At 44.3% G+C, this 19,563-nt stretch overlaps 1 protein-coding gene and 2 pseudogenes across 2 annotated transcripts in view; 2 read left to right on the top strand and 1 right to left on the bottom strand.

Moving 5' to 3' along the window:
- USP2 (ubiquitin specific peptidase 2) overlaps positions 1–19,563 on the bottom strand; it is a 121,045-nt gene that overhangs the window by 64,648 nt on the left and 36,834 nt on the right. For both annotated transcript variants that reach the window (XM_089678566.1, XM_089678567.1), the window contains exon 2: positions 14,940–15,612. In XM_089678566.1, the coding sequence (XP_089534692.1) occupies positions 14,940–15,572 (633 nt within the window). In that variant the 5' untranslated portion in view covers positions 15,573–15,612. The remainder of the gene's footprint in view (positions 1–14,939; positions 15,613–19,563) is intronic.
- On the top strand, positions 54–169 carry LOC149461231 (U2 spliceosomal RNA; annotated as a pseudogene).
- Positions 1,032–1,179, top strand: LOC149461230 (U2 spliceosomal RNA; annotated as a pseudogene).

The following is a 19,563-nucleotide window of genomic DNA, read 5'->3' as shown; positions in this document are numbered from 1 at the left end:
TGCAGCTTGAAAAAGTACAACATATTTTTTACTGAGGTAGAATGTAGCTAATTATCGCTTCTCGGCCTTTTGGCTAAGATCAAGTGTAGTATCTGTTCTTATCAGTGTCCAGTGGGGGTGCTTCCGGCCATTCTAGCTTTGCGGGGAAGGCTGTTGTATAGTACCCTCACTGGTATGATGGGGGTCTGGAAGGCTAGTACCGGGGGGACAGAAACCGGGGAGTGCCACAAGTTAAGCTGGGGCCCTGGGAGTCATTCCCCCGAGAAAACTGGAAGGACCCAGTACCTCCTGATTTGGACGGTTCTACCTTGTCTGGCCAGGGGCTGAGAAGGCAGAAAGTCCGCAAACTCAGTGCCCCCTGAGTAGACGCCCTCAGGGGTGCCACTAGTAACACCTGGGTGTGGGACCCCACTGTGTGAAGATGGCACAAGGTCACTGTTTTTACACTCTTTTTGCACAGCGCCCTAAGGACCAGGCCTTTTGGCTAAGTTCAGGGCAATTTTTGCTACAGGCCTCAGGGCCTGGTCTGTGCACAATTTGGCACGGTACCACTTTTTTATTTTCTATTTATTTAATTTAACACCTCCCACGTTTTGTCACTTTTTCTTTGCTTATGCGTGTGTTTTCACTGGATGGTAGGGTGTGGGTCCTCGGGCCTACCCTGAAGTCTAGAGGGAGGATGTGTGGCCTTTTGGTTCCTTCCTCCCCTGATCCCTAGGGGGCTTTTCTTCGGGAGAGCCCCCTGACCAAGAACTGAGTGTCCGGCTTCGGCTGGACACAAGGAACGGTGGTCCACCAGGCCTTTTGGCCAGGAGGACCAATTGGGAACCTTGTCCCCGTCAGGAGCTTCGTGCCCCGGGGGATCAGTGTAAGCGGTCCAAGCCCCTTTAGGGGTAGGACACAAGCACACCCCCAAAGTGCACTTTTTCGTGTGTTGTTTTGCACTTGCACTTTTTTTGTGATTCATTTACGGGTTTTTTGTTGTAGTTTGCACGTTTGCGAAAAAAAAAAAAAAAAGAATGTAGCTAATTATCGCTTCTTGGCCTTTTGGCTAAGATCAAGTGTAGTATCTGTTTTTATCAGTGTCCAGTAGGGGTGCTCCACCATCATTCCTGCTTGCGGGGATGATTGGTTGTATAGTACCCCTGCTGGTATGATGGGGGTCCTGATGGTTAGTACAGGCTGGAACAGAAACCGAGGCGCCCACAGGCAGTTGGGGCCTGGGAGTAATTCCCCCTGGAAAACCAGAGGGGCCAAGTTCCTCCTGGTTTGAACGGATCTACCTTGTCTGGCCAGGGGCCGGGGAGGCAGAAAGTCTGTGGAACAGTGCCCCCTGAGAGTGGTCGCCTAAGGGGTGCTCTTAGTAACACATGGGGGTGGGATCCCAAGTGTGAAACGTGCACATGGTCACTGTTCTAAACACTTTTTCTGCACTGCGCCTTTTAGGGCTAGGCCTTTTGGCTAAGTCCAGGGCAATTTTTATGCTACGGGCCTCAGGGCCTAGCCAGTGCACAATTGCACGGCCACTTTTTTATTTTTACTTATTTATTTAATTTATTTTTTCTCACACGTTTTGTCACTTTTCACTTATGTGTGTGTTTTTTTCCTCACGGATTGTAGGGTGTGGGTCCTCGGGCCTAAACCTGAAGTCTAGGGGGAGGATGCGTAGCCTTTTGGTTCCTTCCTCTCCTGTCCCTAGGGTGGCTTCTCTTTGGGAGAGCCCCCTTACCAAGTACTTGGTGGCTGGTTTAGGCTGGTCACAAGGAAAGGAGTCCGCCAGGCCTTTTGGCTAGGTGGACCACATGGGAACCTTAGTCCCTGTCAGGAGCTTCGTGCCCTGGGGGATCAGGGTAGAGGTCCTACCCCTTCGGGGGGAGGACAAAGCACACCCCTAAGTGCACTTTTTTGTGTTGGTTTTGCACTAGCACATTTTTTGTTCACTTACGGGTTTTTCGTACTTCCGCGGATTTAAAAAAAAAAAAAAGAATGTAGCTAATTATTTACAACATGCCTTTGCACACCGGCGCGTAAATAAGCGTTGTGTATACCTCAGTAAAAAAAAGAAGGAAAATCTGCGTTTTTGGTCAGTAATTTATGCCACAAATACGCTCATATGAGCATAGTTATTATTCAATTTTCCCTAAGAATATATTGTGCGCGCAGATGCGTGAACGCACATGTGCGCACAAATAAGCACAAAACAAGCGCCTGAAATTTTGATACAAAAAAGTATGTGCTCAAACATCAGTACCGTGTGCAAGAGGCCTAAGGCAAGAATTCCTTACATGCATACTTGTTCTAGGTCAATGAATGAAAATATTAAAACAGATGGTCAGCATAGCAACCAATGCGCTCCAGTTTCAGCTTAGGTCATCTACAACCTATGTTGGGCAATGGGCTGGGCTTGCCTGGGGGGGCTTACATTTAGTGATGTGATCTTACTCTCTGCATCTCTCTTTTCCTCTTTACGTTTCTCTTTATTGCTTATGCGAATTGTGCTTCTAGACATCATAATGTTGGATCAATATGTGGCAGGGAGTTATTTTGATCAGTCTGACCCTGCCAATGCACTGCTATGTAGGTACTTTTTTATTTTGATATTCTATGAGTATATTAGGCCCTTTGCTCCAAGCAGGTAGATTGTTGGATTATATTTGTGGGCCTCATACACACAGGGCATTTTTGTAGCCACTTTTAGGGGCATCAGGTAGTTTTTTTTTTACTGCTTCCAAACAGCCCTCCATGTTATCCTATGTGTCCATGCAGACAGACTTTTAGAAGCTTTCAGTAGCAGTAGCATTTGCAAACAAGAAAAAAAACCCAAGGCCAGTGTGTCCAGGAGCACTTTGCCAGAAAAAAATGCTTGATGCATGTAAATGCGCCTAAACGCGTGTTAACACTAGGTGCATTGAGCACTTGAGCGTTAATTCATTTCAATGGCCGGAATAAATTTTTATTCTGGCCAATGAAATTTATTAACACCCAAGCACTTGACACCTGTAAACGCACCTAAATGCTTGTAAAAGTATTAGACACTTTGACAAACGTCAGGGTTTTTTTCTGCCAAAAAGCTGCTACCAAAAGGAGGAGTGTTATTAAAATGTCCTGTGTGAATTCAGCCTTATGAGTACATCTGTTGTCCCTGCTGTAGGTATTAGACAACTAAGAGCATGTTGGCTTGTGTCCTTCCTATATGTCACCCCCATGCTCCATAGTCAGAGTCGTTATGAGCTGCTCCCCATGGTTTAGTGCCGTTTCCATCTCTGCATCTATTCCCTGTGGATCTTCACCTATAGATGCATCAGCTTTCCTTGTTTTGGATGACAAATATTGCTGTGAGTAAATGACCATACAGAATTATAGCCACCTTATCACTGGCTACATTATATTTATTGACTGCTATTTGGATACGTGAATTACATTTGTTGCACTCTCTTCTCAGCTTCAACCCTTGAATCCCTGAGGAAGCTCAACGTGTGAAACGCGTCGTGATATTACACCTTTCTTATACGCTGACTTCATTTATGTATTATTAATCTAACGCAATTATTATGCTGACCTATATGTATGAGAAGGACTATGGGGTTAGTGTATGTATATCTGCAATAAGATTCATCTGGTATGATTTTATTTCTTGGGGTTATTCACACATCTTCTAATAATATGATTTGGAAATAAAATGTATGATTTTAATTATGTCTTCATGTGTATTTTTTCCTGAGGGTAGCTATATTAGCACCTAAAAAGGTACTGTTGCCAACTTTTTTTCTGTTTTTGATATTGTCTATGGCATGTGGTGCTGAGGTCACCAATTATACCCAAATTTGTTATAGCAACCAGGCAACAAGCATTTTGAGAAGATGCTTCTCCATGTTGCTCATATACAGTCAGGTCCATAAATATTGGGACATCGACACAAATCTAACATTTTTGGCTCTATACACCACCACAATGGATTTGAAATGAAACGAACAAGATGTGCTTTAACTGCAGACTGTCAGCTTTAATTTGAGGGTATTTACATCCAAATCAGGTGAACGGTGTAGGAATTACAACAGTTTGCATATGTGCCTCCCACTTGTTAAGGGACCAAAAGTAATGGGACAGAATAATAATCATAAATCAAACTTTCACTTTTTAATACTTGGTTGCAAATCCTTTGCAGTCAATTACAGCCTGAAGTCTGGGATGCATAGACATCACCAGACGCTGGGTTTCATCCCTGGTGATGCTCTGCCAGGCCTCTACTGCAACTGTCTTCAGTCCCTGCTTGTTCTTGGGGCATTTTCCCTTCAGTTTTGTCTTCAGCAAGTGAAATGCATGCTCAATCGGATTCAGGTCAGGTGATTGACTTGGCCATTGCATAACATTCCACTTCTTTCCCTTAAAAAACTCTTTGGTTGCTTTTGCAGTCTGCTTTGGGTCATTGTCCATCTGCACTGTGAAGCGACGTCCAATGAGTTCTGAAGCATTTGGCTGAATATGAGCAGATAATATTCCCGAAACACTTCAGAATTCATCCTGCTGCTTTTGTCAGCAGTCACATCAATAAATACAAGAGAACCAGTTCCATTGGCAGCCATACATGCCCACGCCATGACACTACCACCACCATGCTTCACTGATGAGGTGGTATGCTTAGGATCATGAGCAGTTCCTTTCCTTCTCCATACTCTTCTCTTCCCATCACTCTGGTACAAGTTGATCTTGGTCTCATCTGTCCATAGGATGTTGTTCCAGAACTGTGAAGGCTTTTTTAGATGTTGTTTGGCAAACTCTAATCTGGCCTTCCTGTTTTTGAGGCTCACCAATGGGTTACATCTTGTTGTGAACCCTCTGTATTCACTCTGGTGAAGTCTTCTCTTGATTGTTGACTTTGACACGCATACACCTACCTCCTGGAGAGTGTTCTTGATCTGGCCAACTGTTGTGAAGGGTGTTTTCTTCACCAGGGAAAGAATTCTTCGGTCATCCACCACAGTTGTTTTCCGCGGTCTTCCGGGTTTTTTGGTGTTGCTGAGCTCATCGGTGCGTTTCATCTTTTTAAGAATGTTCCAAACAGTTGTTTTGGCCACGCCTAATGTTTTTGCTATCTCTCTGATGGGTTTGTTTTGTTTTTTCAACCTAATGATGGCTTGCTTCACTGATAGTGACAGCTCTTTGGATCTCATCTTGAGAGTTGACAGCAACAGATTCCAAACGCAAATAGCACACTTGAAATTAACTCTGGACCTATTATCTGCTCATTGTAATTGGGATAATGAGGGAATAACACACACCTGGCCATGGAACAGCTGAGAAGCCAATTGTCCCATTACTTTTGGTCCCTTAACAAGTGGGAGGCACGTATGCAAACTGTTGTAATTCCTACACCATTCACCTTATTTGGATGTAAATACCCTCAAATTAAAGCTGACAGTCTGCAGTTAAAGCACATCTTGTTTGTTTCATTTAAAATCCATTGTGGTGGTGTATAGAGCCAAAAATGTTAGAATTGTGTCGATGTCCCAATATTTATGGACCTGACTGTAGCAACCTTTCTTCAAGTGTTTTCCATGGTGACCTGTGACACTGCCATCCTAAGTCCTCAAACACACTGGACATTTTGATAACGCTGGTAACATTAGCTGTGTAAAGTCACGTTAAAAACGTGAGTTTTTCAGCGTTTTTGCATTAGCGTTTAGTGGCGTTTTTGCTGTGATTAGCAATGTTTTTCCACGTTTTCATTTTTTGTGTTTTTTACCCCACAAAAACATATTTTTTGGTAAAAAAAGTCCAAAAGCTCTGGTTTGCGGCGTTTTACTGCATTTTGCAGCGTTAGAGCATTTTTACAGCTAAAAAGCTCCTCTAGAAATCCTTTAGTCCTGGGGTTTTATTCCAGCCAAAAAACATTGATTACAGCCTGTGTACATGGACACATAGGATAACATGCTGGGGGGTTTACTAGCTGTAGAAAAAAAAGTCAAAAGCCAAAAACAGCCGCTGTAAAATGTGTGCGTGCGGACTTAAATGCTCCAGAGAGCTGCACTGCATAATGACTTGGAGCCTTTGTCTGCAGTATCCTGTGAGTCCGGGGTATAATAAAAACAGCAAATTATAAACAACTATATAATAAAATGGTAAGTTAAAAAAAATTACGAAAACAAATCTGAACAATTTTAGCAGTTCTTATTCCCTGTGATAGCTACAATGGTACTCTGTAAACTCAGCGATATTGCTGAAATAGAAAACTGTATCACCTGTACATTATTAGAGAGTAGATGGAGGACTGGACTGAAAATGCAGCACCAGCAACGTCTTTGGCAATTGACTGCCATCTTGTGGCTTCTCTGTGTTAGCAAATCTCCTAAGAAGCTGGAAAAGCTGTTGGTGAGCGATTAAAGCCCAACAAAAAAATCTTTTCTTGGTACCTTGCTTTTTAGATGTGTTCTTGGGTTTACTTGGGGTGCTGATTCAGAAAATTGCATTGGCTAGACTGCATCAGCTCTGGTTTCTTAGATATGGTCGAATTTATATAAAATTTTAGATATGGTTGAATTTTTATAATTTTTAGTAAGTTTTTGAAGAGATCATGCTGATCAACTTGTTCTTCTGTTACCTAGTTTTTGCGTACAAGTTAGCAGAGGTAGTGAGAGTGTTTTACATACTCCCAACAATAATTTTACATTGGATTCTAAAGTGTAAGGTATTAACTGTGTTATGGTTCGGCTTGTACAGGTGGGGTGCAGGGGTGGACTGGCAACTCATGGGGCCCCCGGGCAATAGGGGATCATGGGGCCACTGTGTCCTAGCCCACGCTCAAACCACACCCAAAAAAGCCTATGAAAGGTACCAAGGGCATCTCATGGGGCCCCCTACTTCCCCCTGGGCCCTCAGGCAGTGCCCGAGTTCCCAAATGGTCAGACCGCCCCTGGAGGAATGTGTATATTCTCACTCATATTGCTTCATTTTTGCAGATTGAGCACTGTAGAAGTTATGGCTACTTTTTATGTATTTCTGTCATGCTAGGAGAAGATAAAAGACACAAAACTGTATTGAGTGAATAAACAAATCACTGTGTGTGAATACGGTGTTGGGGCTCATTCACAAGGGTGGTGTGGTCTATACAACATGAATCGGTGGTTTGTTTATGTGGCTGGAACCACTTGGTTGGAGTTGTGTGCAGGCAGCCTATGTTACACTATGGGGACACAGCAGCTGTATGAACACAGCCACAGGTCCTAATTTGACAAACTTGTACAAGTGTACTGTGTACAGTGTGAATTCATGGCCACTCACCCACACCTGTCATATTACAACCTGTGGCTGTGTTCATACAGCTGCTGAGCCCCCATAGTGTAACAGGTAGCTCCAGCTTACGCATTCATATTGCTGTAAAGAGCACCTCTCTGAATGTGGAATTTTTTACTATTTTTTTTGCACAGCCTATTAATGTCAATGGGCTGTCGAACATGCAGGAAAGCATGATTTTTTTAAAAGTGTGTTGCACATAACCACACGGTACTGTGGCAGCTGCGCACATCTGCAGAGGACAGTGCACTTCCATGCGGTGCCGGACAATGTGCTCTCGTGCATGTGTTCCTGCATCACAAGTGGTGTGAACAAGCCCTAAAGCAGTGGTTCTCAACCTTTCTAATGCCGCGACCCCTTAATACAGTTCCTCATGTTGTGGTGACCCCCAACCATAAAATTATTTTCGTTGCTACTTCATAACTGTAATTTTGAAGTGGGAGGAGTAGTGTCACGTCATTGGTGTCAGTGGGAGGAATAGTGTCCCATCACTGATGTCAATGGTGGGAATAGCGCCCCATCGTTGGTGTCAGTGGGGGGAGGAATAGCGCCCCATCGTTGGTGTCAGTGGGGGGAGGAATAGCGCCCCATCGTTGGTGTCAGTGGGGGGAGGAATAGCGCCCCATCGTTGGTGTCAGTGGGGGGAGGAATAGCGCCCCATCGTTGGTGTCAGTGGGGGGAGGAATAGCGCCCCATCGTTGGTGTCAGTGGGGGGAGGAATAGCGCCCCATCGTTGGTGTCAGTGGGGGGAGGAATAGCGCCCCATCGTTGGTGTCAGTGGGGGGAGGAATAGCGCCCCATCGTTGGTGTCAGTGGGGGGAGGAATAGCGCCCCATCGTTGGTGTCAGTGGGGGGAGGAATAGCGCCCCATCGTTGGTGTCAGTGGGGGGAGGAATAGCGCCCCATCGTTGGTGTCAGTGGGGGGAGGAATAGCGCCCCATCGTTGGTGTCAGTGGGGGGAGGAATAGCGCCCCATCGTTGGTGTCAGTGGGGGGAGGAATAGCGCCCCATCGTTGGTGTCAGTGGGGGGAGGAATAGCGCCCCATCGTTGGTGTCAGTGGGGGGAGGAATAGCGCCCCATCGTTGGTGTCAGTGGGGGGAGGAATAGCGCCCCATCGTTGGTGTCAGTGGGGGGAGGAATAGCGCCCCATCGTTGGTGTCAGTGGGGGGAGGAATAGCGCCCCATCGTTGGTGTCAGTGGGGGGAGGAATAGCGCCCCATCGTTGGTGTCAGTGGGGGGAGGAATAGCGCCCCATCGTTGGTGTCAGTGGGGGGAGGAATAGCGCCCCATCGTTGGTGTCAGTGGGGGGAGGAATAGCGCCCCATCGTTGGTGTCAGTGGGGGGAGGAATAGCGCCCCATCGTTGGTGTCAGTGGGGGGAGGAATAGCGCCCCATCGTTGGTGTCAGTGGGAGGAGGAATAGTGCCCCATCATTGGTATTAGTGACACCAATGATGGGGCACTATTCCTCCCACTGACACCAATGATACTTACCTTGCTGACCCCTGCTCCAGCCTGGGCTCGCTCGCTCCCTCCCTCCCTCTCCCATGGTACAGACACTTACCGGTCAGACGTCTTCCTTCTCCGGCCGCTCTCCTCCTCTTCACTCGCTCGATCTTCACGGTGCCGCTCGGCTCCTCCTCTCCAAGCTCCACCTCCTCGCCGGTGATTGCCCGCCTGTGTGCCTCTCCTGAGCTACAGTTCCGGCGGCCAATCACCGGCGAGGATTGATCCCGGGGGTGTGTCCAGATGACAGGGACGGCATGTCATCCCGCCCACACCTGGAGACAGACAGAGGAGTGGTGTCTCGGTTCCTAAGGCCATCGGAAATATGTGTTTTCCGATGGTCTTAGGCGACCCCTGTGAAAGTGTCGTTCGACCCCCAAAGGGGTCGCGACCCCCAGGTTGAGAACCGCTGCCCTAAAGGTTATTAGGCTACGTTCACACTATCTCTGTCAGCAGGCGTCAGACAGGTGTTTGGGAAGCGTTTTTAATGCTTTTCAAACGCCTCTGAAAATTCTGCACATGGTAGCACACAGTGCTGTTCACATGGAAGTGTTAGCATCGCGTCGCGGCAAAACGGACACCTCCGGTCAAGTCAGGAGGAGTTGATGCCTCCCATTCGAGTCTATGGAGCGTTAATACCATTTAAATTTCATTATAAGCGTTTGTGGTGCGATTTTAACACTTGACAAACGCCTATCAACCGCCTCAAAACCACGCATAGGGTATTTTGGGAGTGTTAAAAACAATTCACAAACGCCTGTCAAACACTATAGGGGCGCTTGGCAAGAGTTAGAAATAAAGTCAAGTGTGAACGAGCCCTTATAGGTAAGGGAAAGGAACTGACCTGGAATTGTGAATGCAACTGGACTAGCGGTGAAATTCAATTAGGATTCTTAGAATAATGCTAGATCTGAGTGGTAGGCAATAGAAATGGGACACATTAAGAGGTTCTTCACTCTAGAAAAAAATAATAGCAACAACAAATCCTGTAGATGCTGAATGTTAACCACTTGCCCTCCAGAGGAATACCCCCCTTCCTGACCAGGCCATTTTTTGCGTTATGGTGCTGCATTACTTTAACTGACAATTGCGTGGTCATGCAATGCTACACCCAAATGAAATTTACAGTCTTTTTGTCCCACAAAGAGAACTTTCTTTTGGTGGTATTTGATTGCCTGTGCGGTTTTTATTTTTTGCGCTATAAACAAAAAAAGACTGACAATTTTTTTAAAAAAAACTGTATTTATGACTTTTTGCTATTAATCATGTTCGGTAAAAAAAATATAAAAAATCAAATGTCATCATAAAATTTAGGTCAAAATGTATTCTGCGACATGTCTTTGCTAAAAAAACAATCCCAATACGTGTAAATTAATTGGTTTACGTGAAAGTGTTTTACAAATGGTGGTATATATATTGGAGTTTGTTTTTTTTACTAGTAATGGCAGTGATCAGCGACTTATAGCGGGACTACGGCAGGCATTCTGACACTGGGGGGGAACAAACTTGGTGTCACTGACATCCCCAGTGACACCAATACAGTGATCAGTGCTAATAAAAAGCACTGACACTCTACTGATGGTACTGGACAGGAAGGGGTTAACATCTGGGGTGATCAAAGGGTTAACTGTGTGCTGTTTTACTACATGGGCTGTGTGTGCTTTAGACTGTAAGCACACTGCTTTTTATGGCTCTGCTATGCAGAACAATACAAAGCAGTGTGCAGGAGCTGACGGGAGAGATCTGTATTGTTTACATCCAGGTCTCTCCCCCATTGGATATCTTTGTAGATTGCCGGGTGGTGGCTAGGAATCACCAGCTGGGACCCAGTGATTGACAGCTGAGGCCGCGAACATCAAAATCACGTATATATACACATGATTTTGCGCACCCGTGCCACCCTGTAGCAGTATTTCTGCTATAGGGTGGCACGGAAGCGGTTAATAACAGGGCACTTACCTGTCCAGGAATGCAGTGCTGTTCTCACCCAGGCTAGTTCTTCACTAGCCTTTGGGTCCCTAGCACTGGCATCTTAACCACTTACCCTCCTGAGGATTTACCCCCCTTCCTGACTAGGCAAGCCGACAGGGAGGAAGACTGTTGGTAAACAAAACAGTCTTTCTCCCCGTCAGAGATGCTCGGTAATCACCGGGCACTGGTGGGTAACTACTGGGCAGGACCCGGTAATTGACAGTCGCGGTTGCAAATGGCGGAACGGGTAGAGTGCGCATGGCTCGTGCGTGCTCCCTACCTGGAAATGCAAAATCACATATTTATATGTGATTTTGTGCACCCTTGCCACCTTGTAGAAGTATATCTGCTATAGGGCGGTGGGGAAGCAGTTAACTGTGGGCAGCCGGCTGTGCTAATTGTGGCTTCACAGCCAGGTGCCAACTGTTCATGCCAGCGCTATCTGATTGATCCTGTGATGTGTCCCAGAAGACTGGGAGCAGGGAAGGGGGGGGAACTTCCGCTCGGATCACCTATGCAATCCGAGTGGAAGTGGGAGAGGATATCTGTCAAAAACAGGTACCTGCCCCCCCTCCAAAAAAAAAAAAAAAAAAGACATGCCAAATGTTGCAGAGGAGAGGGGGTAGATGAACTTAAAAGGAAACTTCCCCTTTTGGGTGAAGTTCTGATTTATCTGTGGCTTTGTCTCTACTCAGTAGAGGAAAGACACCAAACACTTGCATCTGCATGCACCACATTTATCTACTGACTAACTTTCAAAAAGACTGAGGTGGACCCCACTGTGTGAGTCTTTTGAGGATTGGTAGAATTCTATGATTCTGCTTTTCTCATTGGGAAAATGACGCTGAAAGTGAGCACAAAGCTGAACCACCACTATGTTAAAATAAATTTAAATGCCTGTGACACTTATGTAGGACAGCACATCTGTATAAACATCCACTACACAGAACACATGAGAGTGCTTACACTGTAAGGAAATTTCACATCTACTTGAGAGAGGAAAAGCTGGTGATATACATTTATTGAAATGTTTCTTCGATTTTATTACTATGAAAAGTTTATTTGTGCCCGTTAACTGGATGAAAAATGAATGAACTGTCCAAATGACAGATTTTAAAACAATTTTTCATCTAGTGTATGGGCACCATAAGTTAAATGAGTATGAGCAAAAGCTGTTTCAGTTTAGTTGACCGACAACTATAGCAGAGACCTATCCACCACCTTCAGAGTGCATCATCTCACGGTATAGTAGCATTCATTAATGTCCTCTGGACACAGGGCACTTGGTGGGAGAACAGTTAACCTTAGCAAGCAATAAGATTTAATTTCTTTCCACATTAAACTGCTGCAAACCGAATCTGATGGTTGCTGAAATAAGCCCAATTTTGTTACATTTTTACTAAGAGTGCCCACACATGATGACAGTCATCCAACCTGGCCAATTTCTGCTGGATCCAAACTGTTGTGTTTGGTTGCTCCACAAGCCTCTTTGTTGTTAATTGTAGGGGGTAACTAGTAATCAGAAGGTTAGAAAACCTCTCCCAGTTGCTAATGTTCAGTTGCTTCTTCTGTACTATTTAGTGATTATCTCCTGTCCCCTTAACATTCACTACAACTCGTTAGTTTGTCATAGCTACAATCTGTGTGATCTAGTCTGTGGCTGGTTATTGAATAAGCCAGCTGATTTTTCCTGTATCTATGGCCACCTCCATACTGAAGCATATGCCCCATGGTGATTGTTAGGTGAAGGGTTACTGGCCAAGTTATCTCATGAATTACTATATGACTAAAGGTTTGATGACACCTGACCAACACACTATACAGCCTAGTGTATAGGTACATGCATACATACAGCTATAGGAGGTTGTTGGGCTTTCCATTCAAAAATGATGGGCATAAATCTGGAGTCCTCCCCTTTGTCAGCCTCTACTCCTCTGGGAAGGATTTCAACAAGATTGTGGGGTGTGTCTGTGTGCAATTGTGCCCATTAAGCCAAAAGAACATTTGTGAAGTCGGGCACAATATTGGATGAGTAGAACAGATTCACGGTTGATGTTGAAATTCATCCAATATCCTCATAAAACCTTGTGTTTATGGAGCTGGATTTGGAACAGGAGCACAGTCATTCTGTAACAGAAAATGGCCTAATCCAAACTGTTGCCACAAGGTTGGAAGTGCAAATTTATTTCAGGGTATCTGTGTTCCCAGATTGCCAAACCTAAGGGCCCATTCACACCTAGCAATTTGAAACACACTTTTTTGGTGGATATTTCGTGCTACATTTCAATGGGTGGCCCTTCATGTGGCAAACACAGCAAAATAACTCATGGAGCATTTTGCTACGTTACAGTCTTCGTGGTTTTTACTGCATATTTTGCCATGTTTTCATGCCTTTTTGAAAGCAGAAAAATGTGCATTTGCTTCCCACATCTGGGGTGCCATGTTTTACCAATACCCGAAAAAAAAAAAAAGGCTTCTTCCGACGCTGGCTCCCACCGTCTGACTGCTCCACTGGCTTGACAGTTCTTAAATATACAAGTGGTGTGGTCACCCAGTGACATCACGCATATGACCCCACCCCTCGTGACATCATCAACCAGGGCATGCTAGATCGATGACATCGCAAGGAGGTGGGGTCGCATACGTGATGTCACTGGGTGGCCTCGCCTCTTACATATTTAAGAACTGTCAAGTCACTGGAGCAGTCAGACGGTGGGAGCCAGCATCGGGAGCGAAAAACCTTTTTTTTTCTTTTCCTGAGTAATGGCAGCAGCAGGCATCATGATTGACGTTGGATCTACTTAAGGGGACATTCTATAATTTTTCTTCTTTTAATAAAGGACTTGTCAAAGACTGTCTCCCGTCTTTTTTCACATTACAGTTTTTTCTTACCCCATACTCATTCACATGGGGGGTGGGATCTGGGGGCTTCCAGATTCCGACAAACCCCCCCCACCCGCAGACTCCCACAACCACCAGCCAGGGTTGTGGGGAAGAGGCCCTTTTCCCCATCAACATGCAAGCACACCCCCATGTTGAGGTCATGTGGCCTGGTATGGTTCAGGAGGGTGGGGGTGGCAATCGCTTGTCCCCTCCCCTTTCCTGATCTGCCAGGCTGCATGCTCAGATAAGGGTCTGGTATGGATTTTAGGGGGAACCCCAGCGCCATTTTTTAAAAGATTTTAAAGACTCGAAGGGCTTGGTATGGATGGAGGGTGGACCCCACGCCGTTTTTAAATTATTTTTTAATTGCCGGCAATTTTTTTTTTTACATTCAGCTGTCAGTGGGGAACCCCGTTGAGAGCTGATGACTCATAGGTTGTTAAGGCCACCCATTCCTTAACAACCCATGACAGTAGTGACAGATACCAGTACATGCCGCATGCCTGGACCTCTACTTAATTACCGCACACATTTAATTATTTCCTTCTTTTTGTGAATCGACTTTAAGGTCTTTTTATGTAGTATTTACCGAGTGTTTTTGCTATTTTCGGTAAATACCACATACTAGTAATAGTGAGTTAACATTTTCAGTACCACATGCGATATGTGGTCATGTGACTGACTTAACTCATGCAATATGCTTTAGTGAATTGTGCCTCTTTTAAACCACATTGATGGGACACCCTATAGGATCACAGATCTTTGGATCCAAGCAGGATGGAATACATAATCAGAACCTGCGATGCAATCCATTTTACATACAAATAATTGTTAAATTTATTAAGTGCTATCCCTAAGACTCATATGAAAGAAATAAAATAATTAAGCCAAGGGAAATTTTCTTTTATTATATTAGTTTGGGCCAGGAATGATGTAATCTTTCCACAAATATGAACAAACACATCCAAGGCTCGGTTCACACTGCTACGACATAGTATTCGACTTGTGAGACCCCAAGTCAGATGATATGTGAAATTCAATGTTTTCTATGAGAGCTGTTTTAGCTGGTACTATACAAGTCGGTCCAACTTTAGAAAAGGTTCCTGCACTACTTTGGTACGACTTTGATACAACTTCAATGCCACAGAATGTAAAAAGTCATATCAAAGTCAGACTTTAAAGCGATTTTGGAGTTGGACTTATGTGAACCAAGCCTAAGAGTTTGCATTTCTTTGCTGTTTCACTTTGACCAGCCCACACAAATAAACTATACAAGCAACACAACTTACCGTTGTATCTTTCTGACAGATCCCCTCAGTCTTCTCAAAGGAGTATGAAAACTGAGACCCAGGCTTGGAAAGGGTAGTAACAGGCTCTGAAGAGAGTGTAGAAGAGCTTCCATAGCTATTAGAAGAGCCTCTTTTCTTTCCATAAATACCACTGGATTCGTTAGCGTTGGAAACGTAGGAAATTCGGGAAGGTCCATCTACTTCAAAGCGTGACCGAGTTTTTCCTGGGCTTTGGGGGTAGTAAGTATCTGAGGTTCGTAGTTCAGAGAGTCCAAGGGATAGATCTGTGTGACTAAATGACTTTTTGCGTGATAGGGAAGTGGTAGGGTAAGTTGGAAGGGTGGTGTTGTATCCATAGGAATAGCCATTTGTAATGTATTTTGATGAAGAGCGTGATAATAAATCTGTCCTTTTGGTTGTTGGATCCAAACAGGGAAGGCTTCTATCCAGATCATGGTAGGAGCGCAAGGGAGAGCTGGAGTAGTATGAACTACTCAAACTTGATTTGTAGGGCAAGTTATTGCGATCACTGTAAGAAGAGCTGAGGTTGGAGGTGTAGGAGCCATAGCCAGCATAACTCTTAGAGTAAGAAGGGTCTATATATCTTTTATAAGTAGATGAAGAATGGGCCATACTGCAAATGAATACGTACAAGAGAAGACTCCGACTTGGACTGTGGGAAAACAAAATCAACATGTTAGGAAATATATTGAAGAATCTTAACTTTTAAAAGGGTATTTTACATTTGCCTGTGTATTGGAATGCCTACAATAAAAACAAAACAAAACTATGAATTGGCTTTAAAACCCAACTTTCCATTTGAATCAGCTAAATACATTCCGGGTGCATCAAAATAGAGGGTATGCTAAGTCTTACAGTTTGTTTTCTTAGAAAGCAGCTATAGCTCGAATAGAAAAGTCTGTCCCCTGCCAGCATGCTTTATAGAAGGACCCTTGCTGTATGCGTGGAAGCAGTGGACTCTTGACAGAGGTTTGACACATCCCTTGCTGAGTAAGGCCCCTTTCACATGGATTATACGATCAGGTCCACCTGCCTGTTTTTTAGGCAGACCCGATCGGAACCTCCATTTTCCTCTATGGAGTGGCAGGTGTAAATGGACATGTGTCTGTTTATACCCGCCGACATCCAATGCTATTCGACCCGCAAAAAAGAGACGCCTGGGGATCCAATTCCCCTTTCGTCCTTCGGATCGGGTTGGATGAAAACGGACAGGTGGTCCATTTCCATCTGACCACCCATTGAGGACAGCGAGCTGCTCTTTGTCTGCTCTGCAGTAGCGGAGTGGACACAGACCTGTTATCCGCTTGCTCAGTGGAGATGAGTGGAGAGATCCCCCGCTGAGCAAGCGGATACGCTAAACGAGTTTGCCCCATGTCAAACGACCCTAAGTGCTAGAGATTTTCAGACAACATGGAGCAAAGGCTTTACTGATTGCAGAGCTATACTGTCAGTCTGTTTTATGCATTGCCAGTGCTGTTTTATCAAGGATTGTATTTATTTTCCAATGTAAGTATATGCAATATTTCACATGACTTGTTCTACATTTCATCACTCCTGTCCTTGCTCAACACTAATACCCAGTATGAAGCATACTTCTCATAAATCTATATATTGCTACACATTTTCCAATTATTACACAGTATATTTCCTGCTGGGCACATTCGTGTTAATCAGTTCTCTCTTTTATACTTTTGGGTCCCCTAGCAGTATTTTTCTCAGTCTATAACTAATGAAAAGACATTCAAGGACAGCTGTAGTGAGAGAAATAGGGAGGCTGCCACTGCTGTCCTCCTTCGGAAAGTGCCAGACAAGTTCTGTGGCTTCAGTATTTTTCTGTACAGTACTTCCACCTCAACATTAGACAATTGATCCCCATTCGTCAGTACCAGGTCTAGAATATGATCACCTCGGGTTGGACCATTTACTAACTGTTTTAGAGAAAATCCATTCAGTGCTTCCATTACATCTCTGCTCCTTCTTATAATAACAGTTTGAGAATTCCAGTTAATGTCAGGCATGTTGAAGTCACCCATAATCAAAACATCCCCTTTCATTGCCATTTGAGTTCTCATCAATCAACAAGTTATCATAATCTGCAGTTTATCCTGGGGGTCTGTATATTACACCAATTCTAAGGTAAGATCCCTCTCTGGTTGGAAGGCAGACCCAGAGGGTTTCAAGTATCTCACTTGTTTTTTGAATTGATGTTAGCCTTATGCTATTTTTGACATATATGGCAATTCCACCTCCTCACTTCCCTACTCTATCTTTCCTGTATAGTGTATACCTTGGTATAGTTATTTCCCAGTCATTTGAATCCTTGAGCCACGTCTCTGTAATTGCAACATGGTCCACGTTGTCCCTAGACATAAGAGCTGTCAGCTCACAAAGCTTGTTGCCTAAACTACAAGCATTAGTGCACATGAGATGACAAACACTGCTATCTACTGCTATATTTTTACACCAGAAACTTTAACTGAAGTGCCCAGCCCATCAGCCCAGTCCTTAGTAACACAAACCCTCACATTTGGTTCAACCTGCTGGGAACAGAAATGCTCCCCAATAATTTCATCTCTGCCCTCATTTCTCAGTTTAAATGTATGTCCAAAAAACTTCTAGATTCCATACTAAGAAGCTCAGTGCCCTTGTGTGAGGGATGCAGACCATCTCTTTTTCACAGCTCAGTGTCAATAGCATCTAATAGCATCATGACTAACATAACCAAAACCTTCAGCTTTGCACCAATCCTATAACCAAACATTGACCTCTGCTATACAAAGTACTTTCTCTTGTTGTCCATTATGCAAAGGCAAGACTTCCGAAAATGTAACAGCACACCCTAACTGTTGAAGATCCTGTCCAAAAACCTGAAAATCCTTCTGTACAGAACACACATCCTTCTGGGACAAATCATTTGTGCCAAATATAAAAATACCCGAACAGTGACTGCACCTGAATGGATGTAGGCACTGCTTGGCCATTAAGTTTCCATCTGGCCCCTTCAGCTGCATTTTTTTAAGCTGGGTGGTGTGACCAGGGCCATCCACAGAACAAATGTTAGCTAACTCAGCCGGAATCAGCTGAATTTCAATCAGCTGTATGGCCAGCTTTAACCATTCGAAACTTAGACAGGACTATACACACTTCACTCCAAGCTCAAGTGATGGCATTCAGGCATTGTTCTGTATCACGGGTCAAAGTGACTATTTTTTAGTACTGACGGTGGAAATTGGCATGGGGAAGAAAAGTGCAGGATGCTCAGTGCAATTGCTATTAGGAATATCTATTAATTAGCATGGCATGTACAAAGTAAAGGTTTGAATTCAAACAAAACTCCAAACCAAAATTTAGAAAACACCAACAAATGCAGGTCTGCGTTTGTTAAAAAATAATTAAAGTTGAACTCTAGGTAAGCAACTAAATACACATGAAATACATATATGAGACCTGATTATTTTTTTAAATTTTCTTTACTGCAGTTAAAGAGTAACTTTTGTTGTGACAAGAACAATCCCCCATGGGTGTCCGACATACATTGCAGAGACTTTAACCCCTGCCTGCCCAGCCCTGGCATCCCTTTAATAGGGTGGGGGTTAGGATCAATGTATCACATGACCTCAGTGATTGGCTGTCACATTGGTCACATGACCTGGAGCCATAGCAGACAACACCCAACCATAGTATAGTATGGACTGAGAGATGTCTTTGACAGTTTGGTCACAGTGCACACAGTGAGCACACCCTCAGCACAGAAAACTCAACAGAATATGTACAGTATGTGGGAGCCCATCCTCTGTCACTACACATATGCATTACATGAGCGGCAAGAGGTTAGCAAACTCTGCTACTGACCATTTGGAAACTCAGGCACTGCCCGAGGGCCCGGGGTCAGTAGGGGGTGCCATGAGATGCCTCTGGTACTTTTTTCATAGGCTTTTTTGAGTTTGGGCAAGGACACAGGGGCCCCATAATCCCCTATTGCCCAGGGGCCTTGAAGAAAAAGCTGTTTGCTTTACCATCTCTTTTGGATACTGATTCTGAATGGGAGGATCTGATTCATTATAATCTGTTTGTGCACTCTCAATGTTCTGATGAGGAAAGTTGCAGTGTCTGCATCCCTGTTGAAGTACTTATCCCTTGTAGAGTATCTCCCTAAAACTAGAATTTCTGTTGCAGGGAATGCCTAATATTTGACTTGCATCTTAGTGCAGACTTCTGAAAAAAATCAGTAGGCCAATCACATAAGCAGGAAATTACATTTCTGGGGACGTTCTGTACACCAACTTTGTACAGATCACCTCCAGGTTGCCTTATTGCATTGAATTTTACAGAAAATCACATTGCCTGCAGATTACATTCAATTACAATGCAGCTTGTGTAGCAATTGCATATGCTATTTTTTTATTTGCTATATTTTTTCGCAAAAGTGGAATTACCATTTGAGTAATAATGACAGGTCTCCTCCGCACCCTCAGCTTGTGACAAGCTCACCTCTCTGTCACTTTCATTTCTCCTTCTATCAGTATGTTCCTTGTTAGCAAATAAGCTGATTGGTTTCTTGTGCTGCTTCACCCGCTCCCAATCTGAGTTCTGCTGTACAGAG

This window comes from Staurois parvus, unplaced genomic scaffold, assembly GCF_062004578.1.
Source record: "Staurois parvus isolate SC_StPar_1 unplaced genomic scaffold, SC_StPar_1.0 ptg000207l, whole genome shotgun sequence".
Classification (NCBI taxonomy): Eukaryota; Metazoa; Chordata; class Amphibia; order Anura; family Ranidae; genus Staurois; species Staurois parvus.
This window is presented reverse-complemented; position numbering and strand designations above follow the sequence as displayed.